The following is a 21,209-nucleotide window of genomic DNA, read 5'->3' on the forward strand; positions in this document are numbered from 1 at the left end:
TGTCGCGTCGTTGCCACCTGTTATTGCGATACATTGTATCCCGACATTCGTGCGTTTCCCGCAATGCCTTCCCGGATTACACGCGCCTCTTCGCGGCGTCCGTGCTCGTCCAGGAATTGCCGCCAATTACAACGAAACGTTCCTTCGTTTTTTCGCTCAACCTCCTCGCCGAGAAAATTTTCGTAGACGGGACCGTTTAACGATTAAAGCGTCGCTGGAGTTTTTAAAATGTGTCAACCGGCGCGCGGAATGTTATTCCAGACGGCATTAAGCGCGGAACAAGAGGGTAGTAATTACTTTTCGTGGGACTGTCACGTCTGTCGCGCTCGTTTCCAACCCCGGGGGTCCGTGCTTCGGTTATTAATATCGTCGGATGCCGTGGCGGGCGACTACGCCGTTAATCGACCGGCCAACGATTCCAGATTTTCGCGATATTTCTGATCCCGTACGGAAAATGGGAAAAGACGGTCGCGTACGCGATCTCGTGGGACGACGCCCAATTCAATACCCAAACGATTAAAGCAAGTCCTCAAAAGGAACGGAGGACCAACTAAATATTAATATTTAATTCCAAGTTATCTTGAAATGTTTTTCCTAGAGACCAAAATAAGACGAAAATCAAGCATATTAATTTGTTGATTTTTGAAAAAAAATTATTTTTAGCTAGGGGGGTCAGTTACAATCATTTTTGGTCAACAGACAAAATTTAATGCGAATCTTTGAAACGTCATAACTTCTGAACGGATTGAAGGACTTTAATTTTTCAAAATGCAAACCACGCGTATTTTGGGGCAGAATATGTAGACACTCCAAGAATATTCGAACAGTTGTTCCTCGACCCCGTAAAGTGAGGAAAACCTCATAAAAGTGGTCCAATTTTCAAACAGCCATAACTCCTACAATAGTGAATATATTTCAATGAAACTTTTTTGTAAAGCAGAGCTTATGGATACCTACAAAAATGTATGAGACAACTTTTCTATAGGGCGTCAAACAATTACTAAAAATCAAAAACGAATTTTTAAGAAACATCTACAGAGGATAGGTATCTCAATTTTTGGCCGAAAAAAAAAATTTCAAATTGGTCTAAAAAAATTACTTTTGGCTGCAGGGGTTAATTACAACCATTTTTGGTGAACAGACATACCTCCGAAATCCTACGCACTTTCGAGAAAAAAATTCTTTATCGAAAATATACTGTGCCTCAGTCAACAAATTAGTATCCTTGATTTTCGTCTTATCCGCCGCTTACGCTACCGCGCCGACACCTTTATAATCAGATCGCGTTCTGGAACGGTTCTCGAGCCTCCGAGAAGCCATCGCGCCGCTCACGTTACCGCGTCGACTTACAATATTGCAACGACGTCAAGTGTATTCGCAGAATCTTTCGAATAGCATATTGTTTTCGGATCCGAGTGTCGTTGCAACGGTTCGAAAAGACCGAGAGATCAGCGTTTATCCGTTTCCCCTACGGGTAGAGGCGGCAACGGCGAGAGCAACGGGCGCCCAAAATGTCGTTGATCTCTCGTCGCAGTCGGCGGAACTGGTCGGCGACCGTTCGCGTGTATCGGGGCGAGAGAGGAAGGATCTCCTCTGGGTTCTTCGACTTCGATCCAGACGCCGGGGAACAACCTCTCTCCCTCCGAAATGGAAGGAAGGACGGAAGGAACCGACACGGGCGAAAGGGGTGCACGCATGACCCTGAACCCAACCGGCGCGCCACCCGGTACAGGGGTGCGAAGCTCCGTCGACGAGAGAGACGGAACGCGGAGGAACGGCGGAAGAGGGCGCGAGGAAAGAGAGAGGAGAACGTTGGCGAACCGTAGAGGGAGAGGGGGGAGGGGACGCGTATATATGCCGAAGAGAGAGATGCGGAGCGAAAGAGAGAAACAGTCAGAGTACAGTCCCCGGGATCAATACTCCCGCGTCTTGCGATCATTCATCTTGCCACGCCCCTCTGCTCTCTCCACACTCTCCCTCTATCGTTCTCCTTCCATTTCTCGCCCCCTCCCGCTGGTTCTGTCTCTTTCCTCCTCTGTTCCACCATCTTCATCCCCGTGGCCACCCCTCGGTAATCGCGGCCGTCGCCGTTTGCCGCCCAATCCCGCTATCCATTACGAACCAGAGAGACAGAGAGAGAAAGAGAGAGAGAGAAATTTTTTTGAAGGCCGTAGACATCGCGAACGGAACACCCGGTGGACCGTTTCTCGGTAACGGAAACGGGGACTCCGGTTTGGGGATGGTTGGGGGGGGGGGGCGAAAGAATCGAAGGTCGTGGCGGGCAACGGAACGCGTGTCGCGACGACACGGTTACGCGGCCGTCGAAATCAATAAATATCCAGAAATGCAAACCCGTCGCGGGGGTGGGAGGCTAGGAAAGAGAGAGAGAAAGGAAACGGTAACTACGTAGTAGCAGGGAAATACGCGTCGGCGTAACGCGTAGTATGGCTACACTTGACTCGTCGTTCCACGTGATTCAAATGAGTTTCTGGAGCCCAGCCCCTACCTCCCACGCGGCGATGCCGACGGACCGATAGAGGGGGCTGTACTAGGCCGGACGGCGAGAAAGGGTGGTCTCCGAAGAGGGTGGGCCGCTGTGCTTGTTCCAGATAGAAGGGCTCGTCGGCGGAACGGTCGATCCGATCGAGCGTCACGATAAAAGAGAGCCTAGAATCGGACAGACGGAAGTCTCCTCGCGAGATCGATATGTTGCTTTCTTTCTAAGCCTTCTTCTCTCTCTCTCCCTACCTCCGGGGGGGTTTTCTTGCTCTTCCGTGGATCGCGCGCCGCAGGAGTGGCCGGCATCTAGAATCTCTCCCTTCCCTTCTCTCCCCCTCGTTTCCCGCCGACTAAGAATGCTGGGAAAAATGTCTCGGGGGAGACCGCGAGAGAGTGCCCCGCGAATCTCTTATAAATTATCGTTTTGCCGCCCCGCGGTCGAGATAATTTTCGTTCCCGTCCCGAGAACCCCGGGAACGTAAGAAAACCGAGGATAATACTCATTTCTCGTCGAAATCACGAGCGGAAGTTAATTTTCCGGCGCGTATCGAGGCCCCCCTGTCGCCGACAAAGTCGAGAAAAATAATTGTCCTCGCGGAAAATCCCGACGAGTCTCGCTCGCGACGGAACGACGAAAAGAGAGAAATCGAGGGAAATTCGCGTCGCCGCGAAGATGGGAACGAGGAGGCAGCCACGGGCAGACTTAGAAGCTGTAACCGCTCGCTTTAAAAGCCCCGGTTATGCCCGTCTCCTTTGAGCCTCTTTCTTGCTCTTGTCGCGAGTCGTTACGGACACGCTAGTTAGACACGGAAACCTTCCTTCGAGCGCCCATGCTTCGGATACAGGGAAATTGCAGGCGCGGAGACAGAGGGAATTCACGATTGGCTCGACCGGGGAACAAAACTAGATTCGAGCAAACCGCTTCAAACGACATTAACTTGACCTTTCCCCGAGGCACGGGATATTAATAGTTTAGTAACTTGCGCAACGCGGAAGGGTTAACTGTCTTCTATCTGGCGGAACTAAGGTTCGCGGATGTCTTACGAGCGACGAGGGATCCGTAATATTGTTTCTTTTTTCCAGCGTGCTCGTTAATAATGCGATCGCGGTTTAATGAATACGATCCGTAACTTTGTGTGCGCAGCAATGGAGATCGACGACGTTGACAACGACGGCGTCGATTATACTTTGAGGCCCAACGCGCCCAGGACCGGTACGGGCAATATCGAAGAAAGCGGGGACAAGGATGGAAGGGACGAGCAGTTTCTCAAATTGCAACGCTACCTAACGTCGGACACCAACTACACTCGGTGAGTGTTGCCCTTTCTTCATCCCCCTTTTTCAACGAGAATACTCGCATCGCTTCGCCTCCTCTTTGCATGTATACGGAAAAATTCAAGAGTGTGGCCGTATAACAAAAATAAAAAACCGAAAGGGACACAACTGCATGAAAAGGACATCGAAAAAATTCGTTTATCGACGCAACGATTATCCGCCCTGCGTCAGTAAATACTTTTTTTTTACCTCGAGTTTTCGAGTTTTCCCGGCGCTTTCATTCGATTCGTATTATCCAAACACGAGACAGGGTAGGGTTACGCGTCCTTTGAAGCACACTCGACGTCTCCGTGAAATGAAAGAAATAAGAGCGGGGGAATTACGTTTAAGGGAAAAGGCTGAAAAATTATTCGAACGTTCAACCCGTTGGCATCGGTAAGAAGATAAGAGGAAAATATGACGTGCGCGTAACCAGACATTGAATAAGCTTCGCCGGATGAAAGAAACCGCCGGCTGATTTCCATACCAAGAAAAAGAAAAATCTCCTTCGGTTGCATCGTCGGTATACAATGTAATGCCGAAGTCCTCTCGTGCAGGTTTGACTTTTTCTGAGCGGCAAACCCGGGCGGATGCGCCGTGCCGAATGGGACCCGTCCATAAATTCTCGAAGCGCCGGTAGTCGACGGTCGCTGTTTCTTCTGCGTACAACGAGTCTCGGGCGTTGCTTACCAACCCTCGACTTCTTCTCTCCGCGCCTAGTCACCCCGAACTTTCGGGTCGAGACGTTCGCCACCCGTTTTTCCTCCCCTCGCGTTTTACATTCGCGTACACTTTGTTCCCGTAGTCGAACGCCAGTAGCGAATTCATTCGCGACAGAAGAAAATCGCATCCGTTAGAATTGCCTCTGACAGCGGCGTAACGAAAATTTCGAAGACAGGTCTCTTCGCGATCTACTAAAATAATATTTATTACTAAACGAATGCGTTTTTACTTTATTAGGATTGACTCGTAAGTATTATTCGTCAGCAATTCGTATATTCCAAAGAAAAACAGAATTTTAACGCGACTATGCTCTTGTTAAAGTTCGCTAAATTTCTCGACGTACCAAATTTAACGATTAGAACCTGTGGACGTTCCTGTTCCGCGAAGGGGTAATTTCGAAATCGTGACGTCCGGGAGAAACGATCCGAAAGAATCTAATCGTTCCGCGCGTTTATTCCATCGGAAAGATTAAACCTGTAGCCAGAAAACAGTCCGCGACGCTACGACGGGGGAGAGGATATCGAGAATAGTAGTCGTTTGAGATTACCTACCGCGGAAAGAACTACTACGATCGGACGTGGCGGACCCTAGCCAAATATACACGGTGCGTCAGCGTCGCGGCGCGCGGCGTCGCGTCCTCCCTTCCTGCACCGTCCAACTGCCAGGCGCCTCGTTTGAGGTCAACGTCATTCGGCTTCTCTCTCCTTTCTCGTTCCCTTGGTTCCTCCCTTTCCTTCTCCTTTATTCTTCGCGATTTCCCTCTCTTTCCCACTCTACCCCAATTTCTCTCTCTCACCCTTCCCCCTTGGTCTCGTCTCGGATGAGCGAACTTTGGAACGAACATAGGTGCACCTATGGTCGCGGTTAAATAGACCGTACCAGCGAAATTTAACGTCGGTTTTCGCCGATTCCGTCTTTGGTCGATCCCACTATCGATCGCGGTACGAAGTTCTCGAATTCTCGCGATTATCGAGAGCGTTCGATAAACTGCGAATAAATAAGAAAAGAATCTAGATTACTTAATTGACGTAGCTGATTTATGCATCGCGAAAGCCCCGTAACGAAAGAAAGGAGAGCATGTGTGTTTCTAGTCCTGGTACGATTCAACTTGATCTTGATCACGCCGCGGGAAACACGGTTCCTACGGTCGAATCGAAACGATCTGCTCCACGACGAGAGGATGCAACCGATAATTTAAATTACCGCGAACTTTATTCTTGAACGTCGCGCGTTTTCTCGATGCACCGCGTTATCGACGAAAGTCGAACCCGTTGATCGACGCGCTCGAACCGTTCTGAATTCGTGGGCCGCTTTGGCCTTTTCGCGGGTGCCAAGATCACACCCAAACCGTGTAATTAAAGCCGTGTTTCGTAACCGTGTGCACGGTTCTCGCTCGGTTTCCGATTACCCGCCGGAGACAATCCACGAGGATGCAATTAGCAATCGTGCTCGAGAATTCTTTCGATCGGTTTAGGCATTTTTCCATTTCCAGTTCTCTAATAAAAGTCGGATATTAAATTAATTCTAGTATTCGTTTGAAAATTTTTTTCAATCCCTTGAGTGTCTTTTAAATATAAGTAGATTATTTATTTATTATATAATAGTGTAATCGATCGATGTTCCGGAGAGTTTCAATGAAAGGGGGAGGTAAATGTCTGCGAAAAGTGGTCGTCGTCGCGATGCTTTTGGCGCCACGATGCGTTTCTGCGAAAGACGTCATGCACGTGCGAAATATTCTGGAATACCGACGGGTTCCGAGCGAGCCGATGGGTTCAGCCGGCTGTACAACACGAGACGGACGAAACAAAATACTGCTAAAATTAATCTGGACCTTAGGTCACGTCTGCAACGAGTCTAGACGACGGTGTCGTCGACGACACGACTCGTCGAGAGCGGACCAAACCGTGTGGGCGCGACGTTTTAACGAGTTCCGATATTTCGACAAATTTCTGTGTCGCTTTTTTTCTTTTCTCTTTTTTTTTTTCAACTGTAGTCAAGACAGACCACTCCATCATTTTAAAGCCTCGGAAAATCGTTAGCGGCGAACCCTCGAAATATCTACGAATCCAAGCAACGTTTAACCACACGTATTCTCTATTTTTTACTGTTTCATCGACTTGAAATTGTCGTTAAGTAGAAGAATTGAGCCGTTTATTTTGAAAGCGGCGTAAGTTCATTTTCCAAAAAAATCAAGTTGGCTACCTTAATAGTTACATTTTTACGTGATCGTTTCATTCTGAAGCAACTTGTTACTAATATATTTTAAATCATTAAGATTTTGTAACACGAAAATTTGCTGGTTAATGGAGCGATGAAAAAGTTTATTTTGAAAGTGGCGTAAGTCCCATTGCGAGAGTTTCGAATGGATATAGAAAATATTGTGCAATAAAATTTTATGAGATCCCAGCTTTTTTATTTTGTTGCATAGTGTTATCAAAGTAGCAATTGAATTATCAATGTGCAATGAATTTGTTATAAACACAGAACAGTGCCTGTCTATAGAAAGACAGAAACTTTTTAAAGACTAAAAAATACTGACGGTGAACGAGTAAATTGATTTAAAATATGTTGGATGAGATTTTTGAGAAGGCATCCTTTAATGGGGGATTCTAGAGGTCAAAATAAGACGAAAATCAAGAATAGCAATTTATTGATGGAGGCTTTGTTAAAAAGTTATTAACGTTTAAAGTTCCGCCCGTTCTGAATTTTTTTCTAGAAAGTGGGTAGGATTTCGGGGGTATGTCTAATGACCAAAAATAATTGTAATTGACCCCTGCAACCGAAAATAATTTTTCTAAAACGATTTGAAATTTTTTTTTTTTCGTCGAAAAATTCAGGTACCCAATTAGATTTTCGGTAAGGAATTTTTTTCTCGAAAGTGCGTAGGATTTCGGGGGTATGTGTAATGACCAAAAATGATCGTAATTGACCCCTGCAACCGAAAATAATTTTTTTAGTATGATTTGAAATTTTTTAATTTCGTCTAAAAACAGTACTTTCTCGAATTTTTTTCTCGAAAGTGATCATAAGTGACATAATCGTTTAAACGTACGATTACTCCTATTCGTACACTGCAATAATAATTCGTTATAAACGAAAAGAAAATTGTTTTTTACGAATCGATTCAGATATTTAACACTAGGTTTACGAACACTCGTTGCGCATATTTTTATTATAATTCGCTACGTTGACAGTTGCATTAAAATGCAGTTTTTCTTTTTATTAGAGGATACATCCATATCATTACATCAATTCAATATAAATTGCTAACAAATAATATGTATGAGTCCTATAACGTTAAGTTTAGAATCTGAATGCGTCAAATTGACGCGTACCGTAAACCTAGTGTTAAGGGTTTAGAAAGTTTGTCTCGTTCGATCACCGACATTCAGCATCTTTTGGCGGCGTGCAGTGCTAGGATGGATGACATTATTAATTATTATTACTGTTTATGTAATACTTCCCTGTTCGATGTTCTAATTGGGTAAAGTAAAAGTGTAATAATGCACGAATTTTTCGCGTCGAATCGCGAGAACTAGATTCGCGGATGCTCAGTCATCCAATGACTAGTCGATTTGTCTGGCGTGGCCCGAGCATTGGCCACGTCATGCTTCTTCTGGCGCTGCGGAGAACAGATAATGCGGACATTGTTCGGTGTGAACGCAGCCTTCGACCAGATGGCACAATTTTCCGATTGTCATCCTGCGCTTTTTCATCGGCGTCGCTGCTCCAGCATTCAATACATGAAACTTACCCCCACACACACACGTACGAATGGCACACAAGGGGGGGTGAAAGAGGGCCCAATAAACCGGGATTAGGGTATTACCACGGGTATTTGCGATTTCGATTTACGTTCAGGTAATTTCGTGATTTGGTTTAGAGGACTCGAAAAATGGACGTATCAGCTACCCGTGGGTTATTAGGACGACGAAAAGAATCCGGGGAAATGGTAGATTCCGGCGTATTTAGGTCCCTCGAGCAACTTCTTTCCCGGATTTTTAATTGCAACTTCGAGCAAAGATACAGCGAGTTCCAAAAGTGTAGAAGAACTCATCGTACGTGTAAGATAACGTAATATGTATCGCTGTCTAAGGATTAATTACGGGAAATCACACGTTAACGATATCACGTTCGTAAAAATGTTTCCTCGCGACGATGCAGATTTTCTTCCAAATTCTCTTCGTTGCACTTTCTCGTTTATCAACCGTTGTAAAATTTCTCAATATTTTTTCTCGGTTTAAAACCGGTAAATTGCCAGATTTATGTCAGGACTCTGGGGGGTTGTTGTTAAATCCTGCGTAGTGTCATATAAAATCCACTCGTATATATTCGTAAATATACACCGTACCGTTACCTTGTTAAAAAATATAGTTCTCTAAACCCAACTTAATATCAAATCTTTTCTTTTTTTTTTTCAATGATTTGGTTCGTGCAAATTTTTCGTTGCAACCCCAAGATTAACCAGAACGAGTAACACAGTAACTAAGTTGTTGCTGCGCGAGGGGAGCGAGTACAGAAGGAAATTCTCTCGACTTGATACGTTGCTCGATAAAAATGCACACCGTGGTCGTTGCATCATCTTACGCTACGTTATGGTCGGTTGTGCGTGCACTTTGATTCAGTCAGGATCGCGTCACGTGGGATCCCGGGTCTACCGCGTTTTTCTACCTCGTATGTAAATTCGTTAATCCCTAATTAGAAAACTTATCGCGAAACGGTTCACGCCAAAGATAGCAAAATTTTTCTTTAAATAAAAATTATCAATAACGTACCAAAAATAGACGACCGTTTATCGGTCACTCGTTGCTCGAAAATTAGAATAACGAGCAAATAAAGCATGTTATCGTTAAAAAGTTTATTAATACACGCGTGTTCGCGTCCAGGGACGGAACATCGGAGATAAAAATATTTTGATCGCTTGTATCGACTCGTTGCACGCGTATTAATGTCGATAACAGTCCGGTTCATCGAAATTCAAATAAATTTATTATTTCCTACGCTGGTCGAATCGTTGCAGTCTTCCGTTAAACATTTTTTTATCGCGACTCGATGCTAATCGTTTTTGCACCGTTAATACGTTTCTCCGAGCGAACGAAAAGAATAAATGACCATTATTGGCGATATTGACGTCGCTGTTTAAGCGTAAACAATGTATTTGCAACGTAAAAGGGAGGCACGGGCGAATTTAAAAAAAAAAAAAAAAAACAAAAGCAATAACGCAGCGAGAATTTCAACGTTGAAAGGTGATATTGCGCAAATATCGCGGCGCGTTCGATCGCGGGAGAGCCGATATTGACAACGTACCGTCGATATAACACGCGTAACTGTCAGTAAATATTAGATATTAAAACGAAGGCTCGTCGTCCGGTAATGCTCGTGACGTTAACTCGCGATCCTCGAAATATATTGGACCCCGGTTGTTCGCGAACGCGCGTTAAGGGTAGAATCTTCGGTGCGACTACAACGGTCGCCGGCAGGGGGAGAAAAAGGAGTGTAAAGATACCAGTTTATCCCGCGCGATCGTTAAACGCTTAACGACTCCGTTCTTCGCGTTTCAGACGGTCATGCTCGAAAAAACGTATCGAATAGGACCACCGGGGAGCTGGGAAGCGAACGAAAACTCCGGCATAAATAGAGCAAGATAAATAATTCCCCGTGAAAGGAAAGTTTCGCGCACGGGGTGAACGTGCCGAAAATGGTAGAAAATAAAGAAAATCGTTCGCCGGGGCCGCACGGAACGTTTTATCGGTCGGCAGGATCGCTAATTATCCGCGTCCAAGTTCCGGGGGCAAAAAAGAAATCGCGAAGCCGGTGTCTAGGGCACGTGCCCTTCGCCCTATGACCATCTGCCCGTCTTATTCTTCCTTCCTGCCCCGTTTCACGTTCCCGGCGTTCCTTTCTTCTTTCGCCGCTCGGTTCGTCTCCGTGTTAGCTTCTGCGACGAGCCCAACGTCCGTGCGGCAGCGCGCTCGATCGATTGACGTCACGATATTCCAGCATCTGCCGCGGAAAATGGTCATTAAAGGGTCCCTCACCTCATTAGGAACCGTGCCCCCTCTCCCCGACCTCGAAAACTCGGAACTGTCGCGCGTCGAGAGGCGATCAGGTCCACGCCCAGCGTGGAAACTTTTAATAATGCGGTCCCCCGCCAATTACACACGCCACCGTTGCCCCCTGCCTCCCCGTCTGCGCGTTGTTCCGCGCCGGGGACGCAGCCGGTCGCGGAACTTTGCGTTTCGTCGAGGAAAGCGGCACCGGACGTAACACGGAATCCACCGGCGGAGAAATTACGTTGGCCTTTGTAACGCGCCGGTTATCGACAGATTTCCCGCCGTGAGAAATTTACGTCGACCACGGGTCCCGTTCTCTTTGTACGCGCGTTTTTTTCTTTTTTCGCCGCGTCTCGTCCAAGTTCCGCGCCCGGGACAATCTCGAAAATTGTTCCGCGGGAAGCTGCCGGGCGCAGCGTCAAAGTTACCCGGCGGCAAGTTTCAAAGGGGGCGGTGTAGACGTCAACTTCTTCAGGCGTCGCGCTAACGGAAAAGGGATTAAGGGTGCATCGTTGAAATGGCAAAGTTCGCGGGCAGAGAAGGCTGCAAACAGAAGCGACGAGCAACAGAAACAGCCACCGAGAACAGTGTCGTCGTTTGCGGCAGCCGGCTTTTAGGCTTTCCGCCCGCCCCTCCCTCCACCCCTCTCTCTCGTCCCGCAGCTTTTCCCGCGTCGCTGATGAAAGCCAGAGTATCGTATTGTAAATTTCGTGTCGTTTATTACTTAATTCCTTCGAGGTAGTGCTCGTCGACGGTGAAAGAGAAGAAAAATGTAGAACGTCCCCCCATTGCGTTCCGGAGTCCCCGTTTCGACGATTCGTTTCTTGTAATCCTCAACGATCGATTTAACTTTTCTTCGAAGAACCACGAGCCGTTATATTTTTTATTGGGAAACGTTCTTTGAATTGTTAACACTCTGTGTCTGTTGACTGTTGAAGTCAGACTTTTCGTAATTTACGTACGATGAACTTAATAGTGATTTTTCCCCCCTTACCCCGTAAATAAATAATTGACGGTCACTGTAACCAAAAACGAACGATAATTTATACGTTTCCAGAGACCGTCTTTCGTTCATTTCTTCAAAGTTTCTTCAAAGTTTATTCACCAGGCGCGTAGAGATCGTAGGAAACGGCGTCGTCGGAACGTGCGGCGGGCCAACCGTGTTCTAGTTGCGGTACTGTCTCTCTCGTCTCGCTCCTTCTCGCTGTTCCACTTTCTGTTTCTATCCTCCATACCAGTGGGCATCGCCGGGAGTAATCCGTGTGCATTTACGATCCTCGCAGCTCACGGTCGTAACGACGTTGCATGCGTGTCAGTAAGGGGCAGGTGTGTACATTTGGGGGGGAAAACGAGACCTATCTGCAGAGAGAGAAAGGAGAGGGAGAGAGGAGCGCGTGCCGCCGTCGACCATCCGGAGGCCAGGTGTAGCCTTTATCCATTTTACTCGCGTTTGTTACCCTCCGAACCTCTACGATTCCGATGCACCCTCTGGGTGCCGCTTCAGGGGCGCCCATCGACCGACTGGGCGTACGAGGGGCGGTGGGGACGGGGGGGAAATGTTGTAGCGATCGACGACCGATGCCTCGGAGACAGAGACGTCGAAACGGGCTCCTGGAAACCCAACTCGACGAAACCGTGACTCTCGTCGCGTATTTATCGTTTGCAAAATGGTCGGGGCGTCCAATGTCAATGTCGCAGGAACGCGCGATCGATGAAATTCCGCCGGAAGACTCGTAGGAAATAGGCACCACCTGGAATTTCAAAAACCCACCCCAGCTGTCGGAGTCTCTGGCAATCGACGAGTCTGATTCTGAAATAGCAGAAAGGGGGTGTCGGAGGACCCCCTCGATTCTCCGTTCGCCCCCTGGAGGCATACGCCCACGCGGAAATGACGTCCGCCCTGAGATAATCAGCAGGGCCCCCGGTAACGACCATTTCGAAGGGCGTTCTCGCGGCGACGTTTCCGATTTTCTCTTCACCTCCGGCCACCCCGTTTCGTCGCGAACCAGAGAAATCCGTGGACCGGGGGTCTCTCTTCATCCACCGGCGGACGATATTTTCACGCTCGGGCGTCTTCGCGACGGGCTAAAGGTTAGATATTTTTCTAATGATACTTTACTGTATCTTTTCGTTATTATGTTGTGTGAAAGATCATACAAAGATTAACTGCCAGGACTCAGCAAACGTCGTAATGATATTACACCTAACTAAACATGTAGTTCTATTACATACAACAAAATTTATAACGTGCCCCTTCGAATCGAATAATTTTTGTAGAAAACATTTTCTAATGACCCCGCCGCCATAAGAGATAGATCATACACAAATTAAATGCCAGTACTCAGCAAATGTCGTAATGATATTACACCTAACTAAACATGTAATCCCATTACATACAACAAAATTTATAACGTGCCCCTTCGAATCGAATAATTTTTGTAGAAAACATTTTCTAATGACCCCGCCGCCATAAGAGATAGATCATACACAAATTAAATGCCAGTACTCAGCAAATGTCGTAATGATATTACACCTAACTAAACATGTAGTCCCATTACATACAACAAAATTTATAACGTGCCCCTTCGAATCGAATAATTTTTGTAGAAAACATTTTCTAATGACCCCACTGCCTTAAGAGATAGATCATACACAAATTAACTGCCAGTACTCAGCAAACGTTGTAATAATATTACACCTAATTAAACATGTAGTTCTATTACATACAACAAAATTTATAACGTGCCCCTTCGAATCGAATAATTTTTGTAGAAAACATTTTCTAATGACCCCGCCGCCTTAAGAGATAGATCATACACAAATTAACTGCCAGTACTCAGCAAACGTCGTAATAATATTCCACCTAACTAAACATATAGTTCTATTACATACAACAAAATTTATAACGTTTCGAATCGAATAATTTTTGTAGAAAACATTTTCTAATGACCCTTAAGAGATACTCCACCGTTCGCGCTTAAACGCGACACCGATAATCGTTAATATCGAGGATCAAAATGGAGGAGAAACGATACGGTTAGCGTTCTTTATTGGGGATTTGCGAAGAGGCGCATACGTTACGCCGTTTCCATTCACCTCGGGCGGCATGCAAAGTGAGAAGCATGGCATAAATATAACCGAGCAGAGCGCATAAAGTTGCATGAAACTACGTGTTCACGGAACTGGAGCGATCCAGGGTAAAATAGTCAGGGCGGAAATATCCGGCACGTAAGGTTCGCTGGAGAGATCTACGGATACGTATCCGGCCATGCATTTGAAAAGATTCAAAGGTACGTGACCCCATTCGACGGAGATACTTTCTTATATGAGACGGTTAAAACCCATCTCGAACATATTTTGGAGGACGTTCTTTTCTTCTTGCGATTTCGCGATCCTCGAAGCGAATCCTCCGCCGAGGACGCACTCGCGGGTTCTGCCAAAAGAACAGCGGATTTAGTAACTGGGGCCAGATTGGAAAACAGAGAGGTAGAAACACTCGATAATTCGACGCGTGTTATTTCACATCGTTTAATCGTTCGGTATTAAAATTTAATTTTCATGGACAGGTGCACCTTCGCGGATGGCGGAAGTGTCGCTCAATGTTTTAATTTAAATATTCTCGAAGAAAATCGATGTAATATAGTAAAACGAGACGAAAATTAGTGAAATATCGTAGTCTGGTGCTGGAAAAGGGAAAGTGAAAGTCTCGAGCCTCGGCTTGTAAAGCAAACATTAAAACATGACGGTAGTTCCATCGTGATACGAGGGTGTACGACATCTCACGGAACAGGTGTGATTCGTCGTATTAATTAATACGTATAATATGTTCCGACTCGTAAACCCCGTTTGAAAACACAATTACACCATCGAACGTCCATCGTCAATCTTTAAAATGGGATCGAATGAGATCCCGGAATAAGTTTTGCAGATTAAATGTCTCCCAAAATTAAGCACGAGGAGCGAGTACTCGAGGCGTAATAGCCTCGATATTATTATATCAGAGGAATCGATGAATCGTATTTAATTTCGCTGGTCAAAGGACCAATGCTGGTCCTTTTAATCCTGTCGTTCGCGTCTCTATCGACGAGGAAGGGGGTGGGTCGATGACGTTCCGGGAAGAGGTTTTTCTCCTCCTTCGGCCCCCGAGAACATCCAATGCTGTTAGGGCCGGCGTTTTTCATCGGTTATCTCGTCCAGGGCATCTTCAGCGGCAGGGACAACGTTAAATAGCGACGAAGTAGAAGGCCGATGACGACAACGACAGCCCTTTGACGTACATTAAACGCGACGGGGACTAAGTGTTTCTCCGCAGTCACTTCTAGCCTTCCTTCACCTCTTCCTGCCACCACTTTTCTCTCAAGCCTTTCGCCACCGAGAGAAAATGACATCGGCCCCGGCAATAACCCCCCGGCTACTTCTTCCTCCGTTGAGGCGCGATAAGGTGGGGGGGGGGGGGGGGGGGGGGGTTGCAGCACCTCTCACGACCGACAGTCCTGTAAGAAGGGCGAATAGCTGGCGTAAGTACCCTTCGAGAGCCACTCCCGTAGGTAAAGGAGAGTTTCGTGGAATAAAGACGGTCGTGAAGGGGGAGGAAGGGGGGCTAAACTTCTGGCTCCGAACTTCGGTTTCCGGAACGCTTTCGACGCCCTCGCGGATTTACCGTCGAACGTTATCATAATCGTCCTTTCATCGGATTTCATTGAAACATCGAAGTTCGATTAACAGGTGGACGGCCCATTAAACGGCGCGATATCCTCCGGTGTCCGCGAGATTTACGCGTTACGGGTTTGCCCGACGTGGAAAGTAGCTCCCCGGACCCGTATCAAAAGGAACGGGGGTCCACTCCCCCTCTCGACGTCGATGAATATTCGATAGTCGAAAATTTGATCATACGAAAGAGTCGTTAGTGCTCGTCGCTCTGTGGGCTCTTAGGGGAACACGACAGAGCGACCAGTTATCGTGTTACGATGCCGCGGCTCGTGTTAAACCCGGTAACTGAATATATCTCTCTGCCCAATAGCCGTCAAACGGCCGACAACGATCGAATTTGTCCAACCGGCCGTGCCCGGTTCTCCATCCTCTCGCGTAATTTCTTTCTCCTTCTCGCCCGTTGCGCTCGTTACCCTGTTGCCAAAATATATCAGCGCGGCGGGTTCTCGTACCGACCGCGCGTGTGGTAACCGTCGATTGATTTTCCATCCAAACGGCCGCCCGAAAACGGATTCGAAATACTTTTACTTTTTCGCCAAATTCTTTCGCGGTTCGTTTATAAATTTTATTCGTAAAACTGGGCCTCACTTTCGGTAACTGGGTTCGAACAGGAATAATCAGCTCCGGAAAGGTGTTACAGTTTCGCAACATTTTAAATGGGAACGCGAATCGAGCTGGTTTCAGGATTCTAGAGGGAACCAAACGTTTCTGGGTACTTCACGAAGCTCCAGGTGTGAAGCACGCCGCGCGTCAGGACCCACGGGCCCCTCCCGTCCCCTTCCACGAAGTCCCCGCTTCCCCCACCATTGGTGGTATCTCGACAAGGCCCCACGGTGGCTCGCGAAGCTCCGAGAGACCCGATGCTAGGAACTTGTGACTGTGTTCGGCTCGCTTTAAGGAAGCCCAGGCCCCTCTCGGTGCCCCGACTTCGTGTCCCGACTATCCGGCAGGCAAGAAGGGTGGCAGGACGGTGGGGAGAGGCAATTTGCGGCGGTGGTGCAGGGCAGCTGCAACCTCACGAGATACGGCTTAGATCGTCGTGGCACGAGCCTTCCTGGCATGTGTTTCCTTTGGGCCCTCTCGACCTCCCTTCGCCTCCCTTCCTCCTTAGATTTTTGCTCGAGTCTCTCTCTCGCTTCTTCTCTCTGTCGTTGTTCCTTCTCTATCCTCGATACGCACATGTACGATACTCGAACGGAACAGACGTCCGCGGTCTCGACCCTTCCACGATCCCCAAACCCGGGGATCCGGACAATATTTAGCGCGGACAACGATACGAGAAGCTTCCTTCAACCTGCGGGCACAGACGAGGTATACGAGCAGACCTTACACCTTATGGACTTTCGTGGCCCAATCTGACTGCCATACCGATTGAAATTTACGAAGTAGAGCTCATGGAAACCTACAAAAGAGTATTAGACAACATTTCTGTAGAGCGTCAAACAAATTTATTTAAAATCAAAAACGAATTTTTAAGAAAACTCAACAGGGGGTGCAGATATTTTTCAGTGAAACTAAAAAATATCAAATCGTTCTAGAAAAATTATTCTTAGTTGCAGGGGTCAATTACAATCATTTTTGGTCAATATACACATCCTTGAAATCCCAACCATTTTCGAGAAAAAAATTCAGAAAGATGGACAAATTGTTCGGCGAAATTAAAAAATTTCAAATCATTCTAGAAAAATTATTCTTAGTTGCAGGGGTCAATTACAATCATTTTTGGTGAATAGACACTCCCTTGAAATCCTAACCATTTTCGAGAAAAAAATTCAGAAATTACTGAAATTTTTAGACGAAATTAAAAAATTTCAAATCATTCTAGAAAAATTATTCTTAGTTGCAGGGGGCAATTACAATGATTTTTGGTCAATAGACATGCCCTTGAAATCCTAACCATTTTCGAGAAAAAAATTCAGAAAGGTGGGCAAATTGTTCGGCGAAATTAAAAAATGTCAAATCATTCTAAAAAAATTATTTTTAGTTACAGGGGTCAATTACAATCATTTTTTGTGAATAGACATACCCTTGAAATCCTAACCATTTTTGAGAAAAAAATTCAGAAAGATGGGCAAATTGTTCAGCGAAATTAAAAAATTTCAAATCATTCTGGAAAAATTATTCTTAGTTGCAGGGGTCAATTACAATCATTTTTGGTCAATATACACATCCTTGAAATCCCAACCATTTTCGAGAAAAAAATTCAGAAAGATGGACAAATTGTTCGGCGAAATTAAAAAATTTCAAATCATTCTGGAAAAATTATTCTTAGTTGCAGGGGTCAATTACAATCATTTTTGGTCAATATACACATCCTTGAAATCCCAACCATTTTCGAGAAAAAAATTCAGAAAGATGGACAAATTGTTCGGCGAAATTAAAAAATTTCAAATCATTCTGGAAAAATTATTCTTAGTTGCAGGGATCAATTACAATCATTTTTGGTCAATATACACATCCTTGAAATCCCAACCATTTTCGAGAAAAAAATTCAGAAAGATGGACAAATTGTTCGGCGAAATTAAAAAATTTCAAATCATTCTGGAAAAATTATTCTTAGTTGCAGGGATCAATTACAATCATTTTTGGTCAATAGATATACCCTTGAAATCCTAACCATTTTCGAGAAAAAAAATTCCTTACGTCTCGACTACTGTCCTACGAACACGTTTATTCGCAAATTGTTAATAGTTTCTATAGTTTTGGAAACATGTATCGCAACGGCATTTATTGATGTTCCGGAACGTAAACACTTGGTACGCGCTTCGCGATGCCCATTGACCATTACGAAGGTGTACAAGCGGAGGTACAGTCTTCCTTTTTTTCCTTACGTACGTTATCTCATCGCGAGGCTCGTCGATATCGCATGATCGATCAATTGCGTCGTACGAGCCGCAGCGCACGTTCTGACAGCTGTTCCGCGCTCAGGATCGCAGCAAAACGAGAATAAAATGATAATTCGGTGCGTAACAGCGGCCGGTTGTTTCCTGCGTGAAACGACACTTTACACTTAAACGGGCATCAAACGTTCGCTTTTCGTTTCGTAGGAAACGCGTACCTATTTCAACGAGACCGCTCTTCTTCGCCACAACCTTCCGATCCTACGAATATTTTTACAGCTACGACCTTTTGGGGGGAGGAAGTGATTTTCAGGAAACGAAAATACTTTTATTCAAAAACTCGTTATTCGTTGTTCACATTGTTTTACATCGTTTACAATTGTACCTCTCAGTTTTCTAATTAGGCGTTACTTGCCAATTAAAATTGTAAAAAAAAAAATTGTTACTTTGCGATGATTCTCAGAATAATTCGCCGCTCTGCGAGAACGTCCCTCGGTTCGCGTTCCGTGAAATTAACGCCCTGATAGATCGTCGGTGTGTACCTTCGCGACACACCTCCGGTGGTTCCAAGTATCAAAAGGAAGTGGCACGTGCGCCGCCACAGACAGAGAATCGTGTCCCTTTCGGTGGACATCTGTTGGAGGCTATCGGCACAGGGAAAATTAATGCGTTTTTCCCCCGGTTTCGAGGCGCACGAGCGTGCGTCGGGGGGAAAAAAGAGGAGAGTCCGGAGATGCACATCCCCCTCCCTTCGTCCACCTCTTCGTCCCTCGTGTTGCACACACCTCGCGGGTAGCATCTGCCCGTGGCTTTTCGATGAAGTGATTTCGTAGCATTGTGCACCTTTTTCTCGTACGGTTTCTCCTCCCCCGATGTCGCGGTCGCGCGCTCCGTTACGGGTTGGGATCGAAAAAATTTAGATTAGGCGCAGGTAGCCCGGGTTCACCCTCGTACGCCTACTTTTTCGTAGACGCTGGTCTGGGCCCCGTCGTCAGCCTCCTTTCTTTCCGCGCGTTCTCCTTTCCTCGTTTCGCCGTCGCGGCGTGTGCCCCGTCGTCTCTTTCTCTCGATAAAATCGCCAAAGGAGGGCCCCGGCCATAGACAGCTTCCTTTGCTCGCACACACACACACACACACAGAGAAAGAGTCTCGCGAAGAACCCGACTCCTCGTCGTATTGCAGCTGACACGCACGTGGCACGTGGCCGTGCACCGGGCAGACGGACGCGCCTCGCCAATAGTGTATACACGGGCGTATATTTACCCGAGAAGCCACGAAAAGGTGAGTTGGCTTCTTCCAGGATACTTTCGACCTATCGACCCCCTTCTGGAAAAGAATAATGTTCAGACGGGACAGATGCGTTGCGTGGAGGCTCCACGGCGACCGAATGGGATTCTCGGGGGGCAAAAACGCACGGCCGCCGGTCGATTTTATCGGAAAGTAAAACGAATCTCGCGGTTACGTTCAGAAAATTTCCTCTGGAGAATGGTTACAATCGTGGCCGTGGTCTCGCGCGCGCGCCTATCTCGAAAAAGTATTTTCTTTCGTCGCCGGCTAGACACGAGCTAAGCACAAAAAGATTTCATCCGACGCAGCTCTGAGCATTCCACGAATTTTAGGACACGTTACCGTAGATCCTGTTTCCACGTGTTTATCTCTTCGAAAAGGATTGCATAATCTTCGTAGTAAGCGCGACGACGACGTGCTCGCGTCGAAAGTTGTACAAATTTTTTCGTTTCTTTTCCACTTTGCGTTTCGGGCGTGTATTTTTATCCGCGTGCTCGGCAAATATTTTTCCTCTCCGCGGACGGGAATCAGTAAGTGGCGAGAATCCCTAAAAGAAGGGATCTCTGAAACAGAGCACTCGGTTCTTGAATGCGCCAGGCGGCAAGGGTCGATGGTTATCAGACTTCCTGTCCGTTCGTTCGCCCTTCTGTGCCTTCGCGGCCAGAAGAGGAGGATCGGAAGGAGCAATAAAAGTCGGGTCAAATAAATACAAAAGATAATCGACACCGTACAGACAGTCGTACGAACGGCAGAGCTTCTTCGTCTCTTGTGCAACGTCTTGCTCTATCTGTCGGGCCTACCTTTCTCTCTTTTCGAGCCGACATCTGTCGGTTCCGCTAACTCTCGAACGAAAACCCGGGAACGATACTCGGGGGGAAATATACGCGGGCAAAACAACGCTCGTACGAAATAAAGCAAAACGCTGCATAGTTCGCCGTCCGTGTTTCTCGGAACTTAACCTGGTTAATAATTTTCCTCTGTCGCGAAAACATGTTTTCCTTTCTTCACGCGACAAACGAACACGATGTCTTCGTTGTGCTTTCATCGATCCTCGACGACGGCACGATTTGAGCAAATAAAACAGAATAATTGGAAAAGTTTGGAAATTTGGCAGAGACGTTCATCGAGTTGTCCCTCGTTCGTAAGTAATTATCTTTTGCCAGTTTGGTGTTTTCTGTGTGAACAAATATAATGTTTTGAGGAGCAATATTTCAGTCTTGTTTCACGAATAGAATAGACTAAATATTTTGATCATTGCTTGGTGCGAGAGGACAATCAAAAATTACTTTCTAAACTCTGGCTTGCTTTTACGCGCTGCGTTCCGAACACAAAGAACTACTCGTATCCGCTTACGCTGAATTCAACCGAATCCGAATTACAATTCTGTTGGCTTCCAGCGTGTACATCATGTTGCAACAATGTTGTAGCAAAAAGTGGCATGCATCTTAGCATGGGAAACATTTTGTTCGTATAAAATTGTATTTTGTACGCGTGCTCGCAGAATTTGTGCCCGCGTTTACCTCCGTCGTTTGGCAACGTTTTATTTTTATTTCAACCTTATATGTATATGGCATAAAATATATTTTAATATCCGAACAAGTAAGGTGTTTGGGTATAGAAAAAATATTATATTTAGGTTCAACCTATTTTTGTGTGTATTAATTTTGAATAATGTCTTCGCTACAATTGGAAATGATAATTTTGCAAAAATAGATTTGACCCAGCGGGGCACACTTTGGGAAATGCTTCTTTATGAAAATTTTATATTATGAAATTTTAAACA

General features: G+C 46.1%; 1 protein-coding gene across 4 annotated transcripts in view; it reads left to right on the forward strand.

Annotated features, from left to right (window-relative positions):
- Window positions 1–21,209, forward strand: part of LOC143342525 (serine/threonine-protein phosphatase 4 regulatory subunit 1) — a 154,141-nt gene that overhangs the window by 21,952 nt on the left and 110,980 nt on the right. For all 4 annotated transcript variants that reach the window (XM_076766497.1, XM_076766498.1, XM_076766503.1 and 1 more), the window contains exon 2: window positions 3,644–3,809. In XM_076766497.1, coding sequence (XP_076622612.1) covers window positions 3,646–3,809 — 164 coding nt within the window. In that variant the 5' untranslated portion in view covers window positions 3,644–3,645. The remainder of the gene's footprint in view (window positions 1–3,643; window positions 3,810–21,209) is intronic.

This window comes from Colletes latitarsis, chromosome 6 (assembly GCF_051014445.1).
Source record: "Colletes latitarsis isolate SP2378_abdomen chromosome 6, iyColLati1, whole genome shotgun sequence".
Taxonomy (NCBI): domain Eukaryota; kingdom Metazoa; phylum Arthropoda; class Insecta; order Hymenoptera; family Colletidae; genus Colletes; species Colletes latitarsis.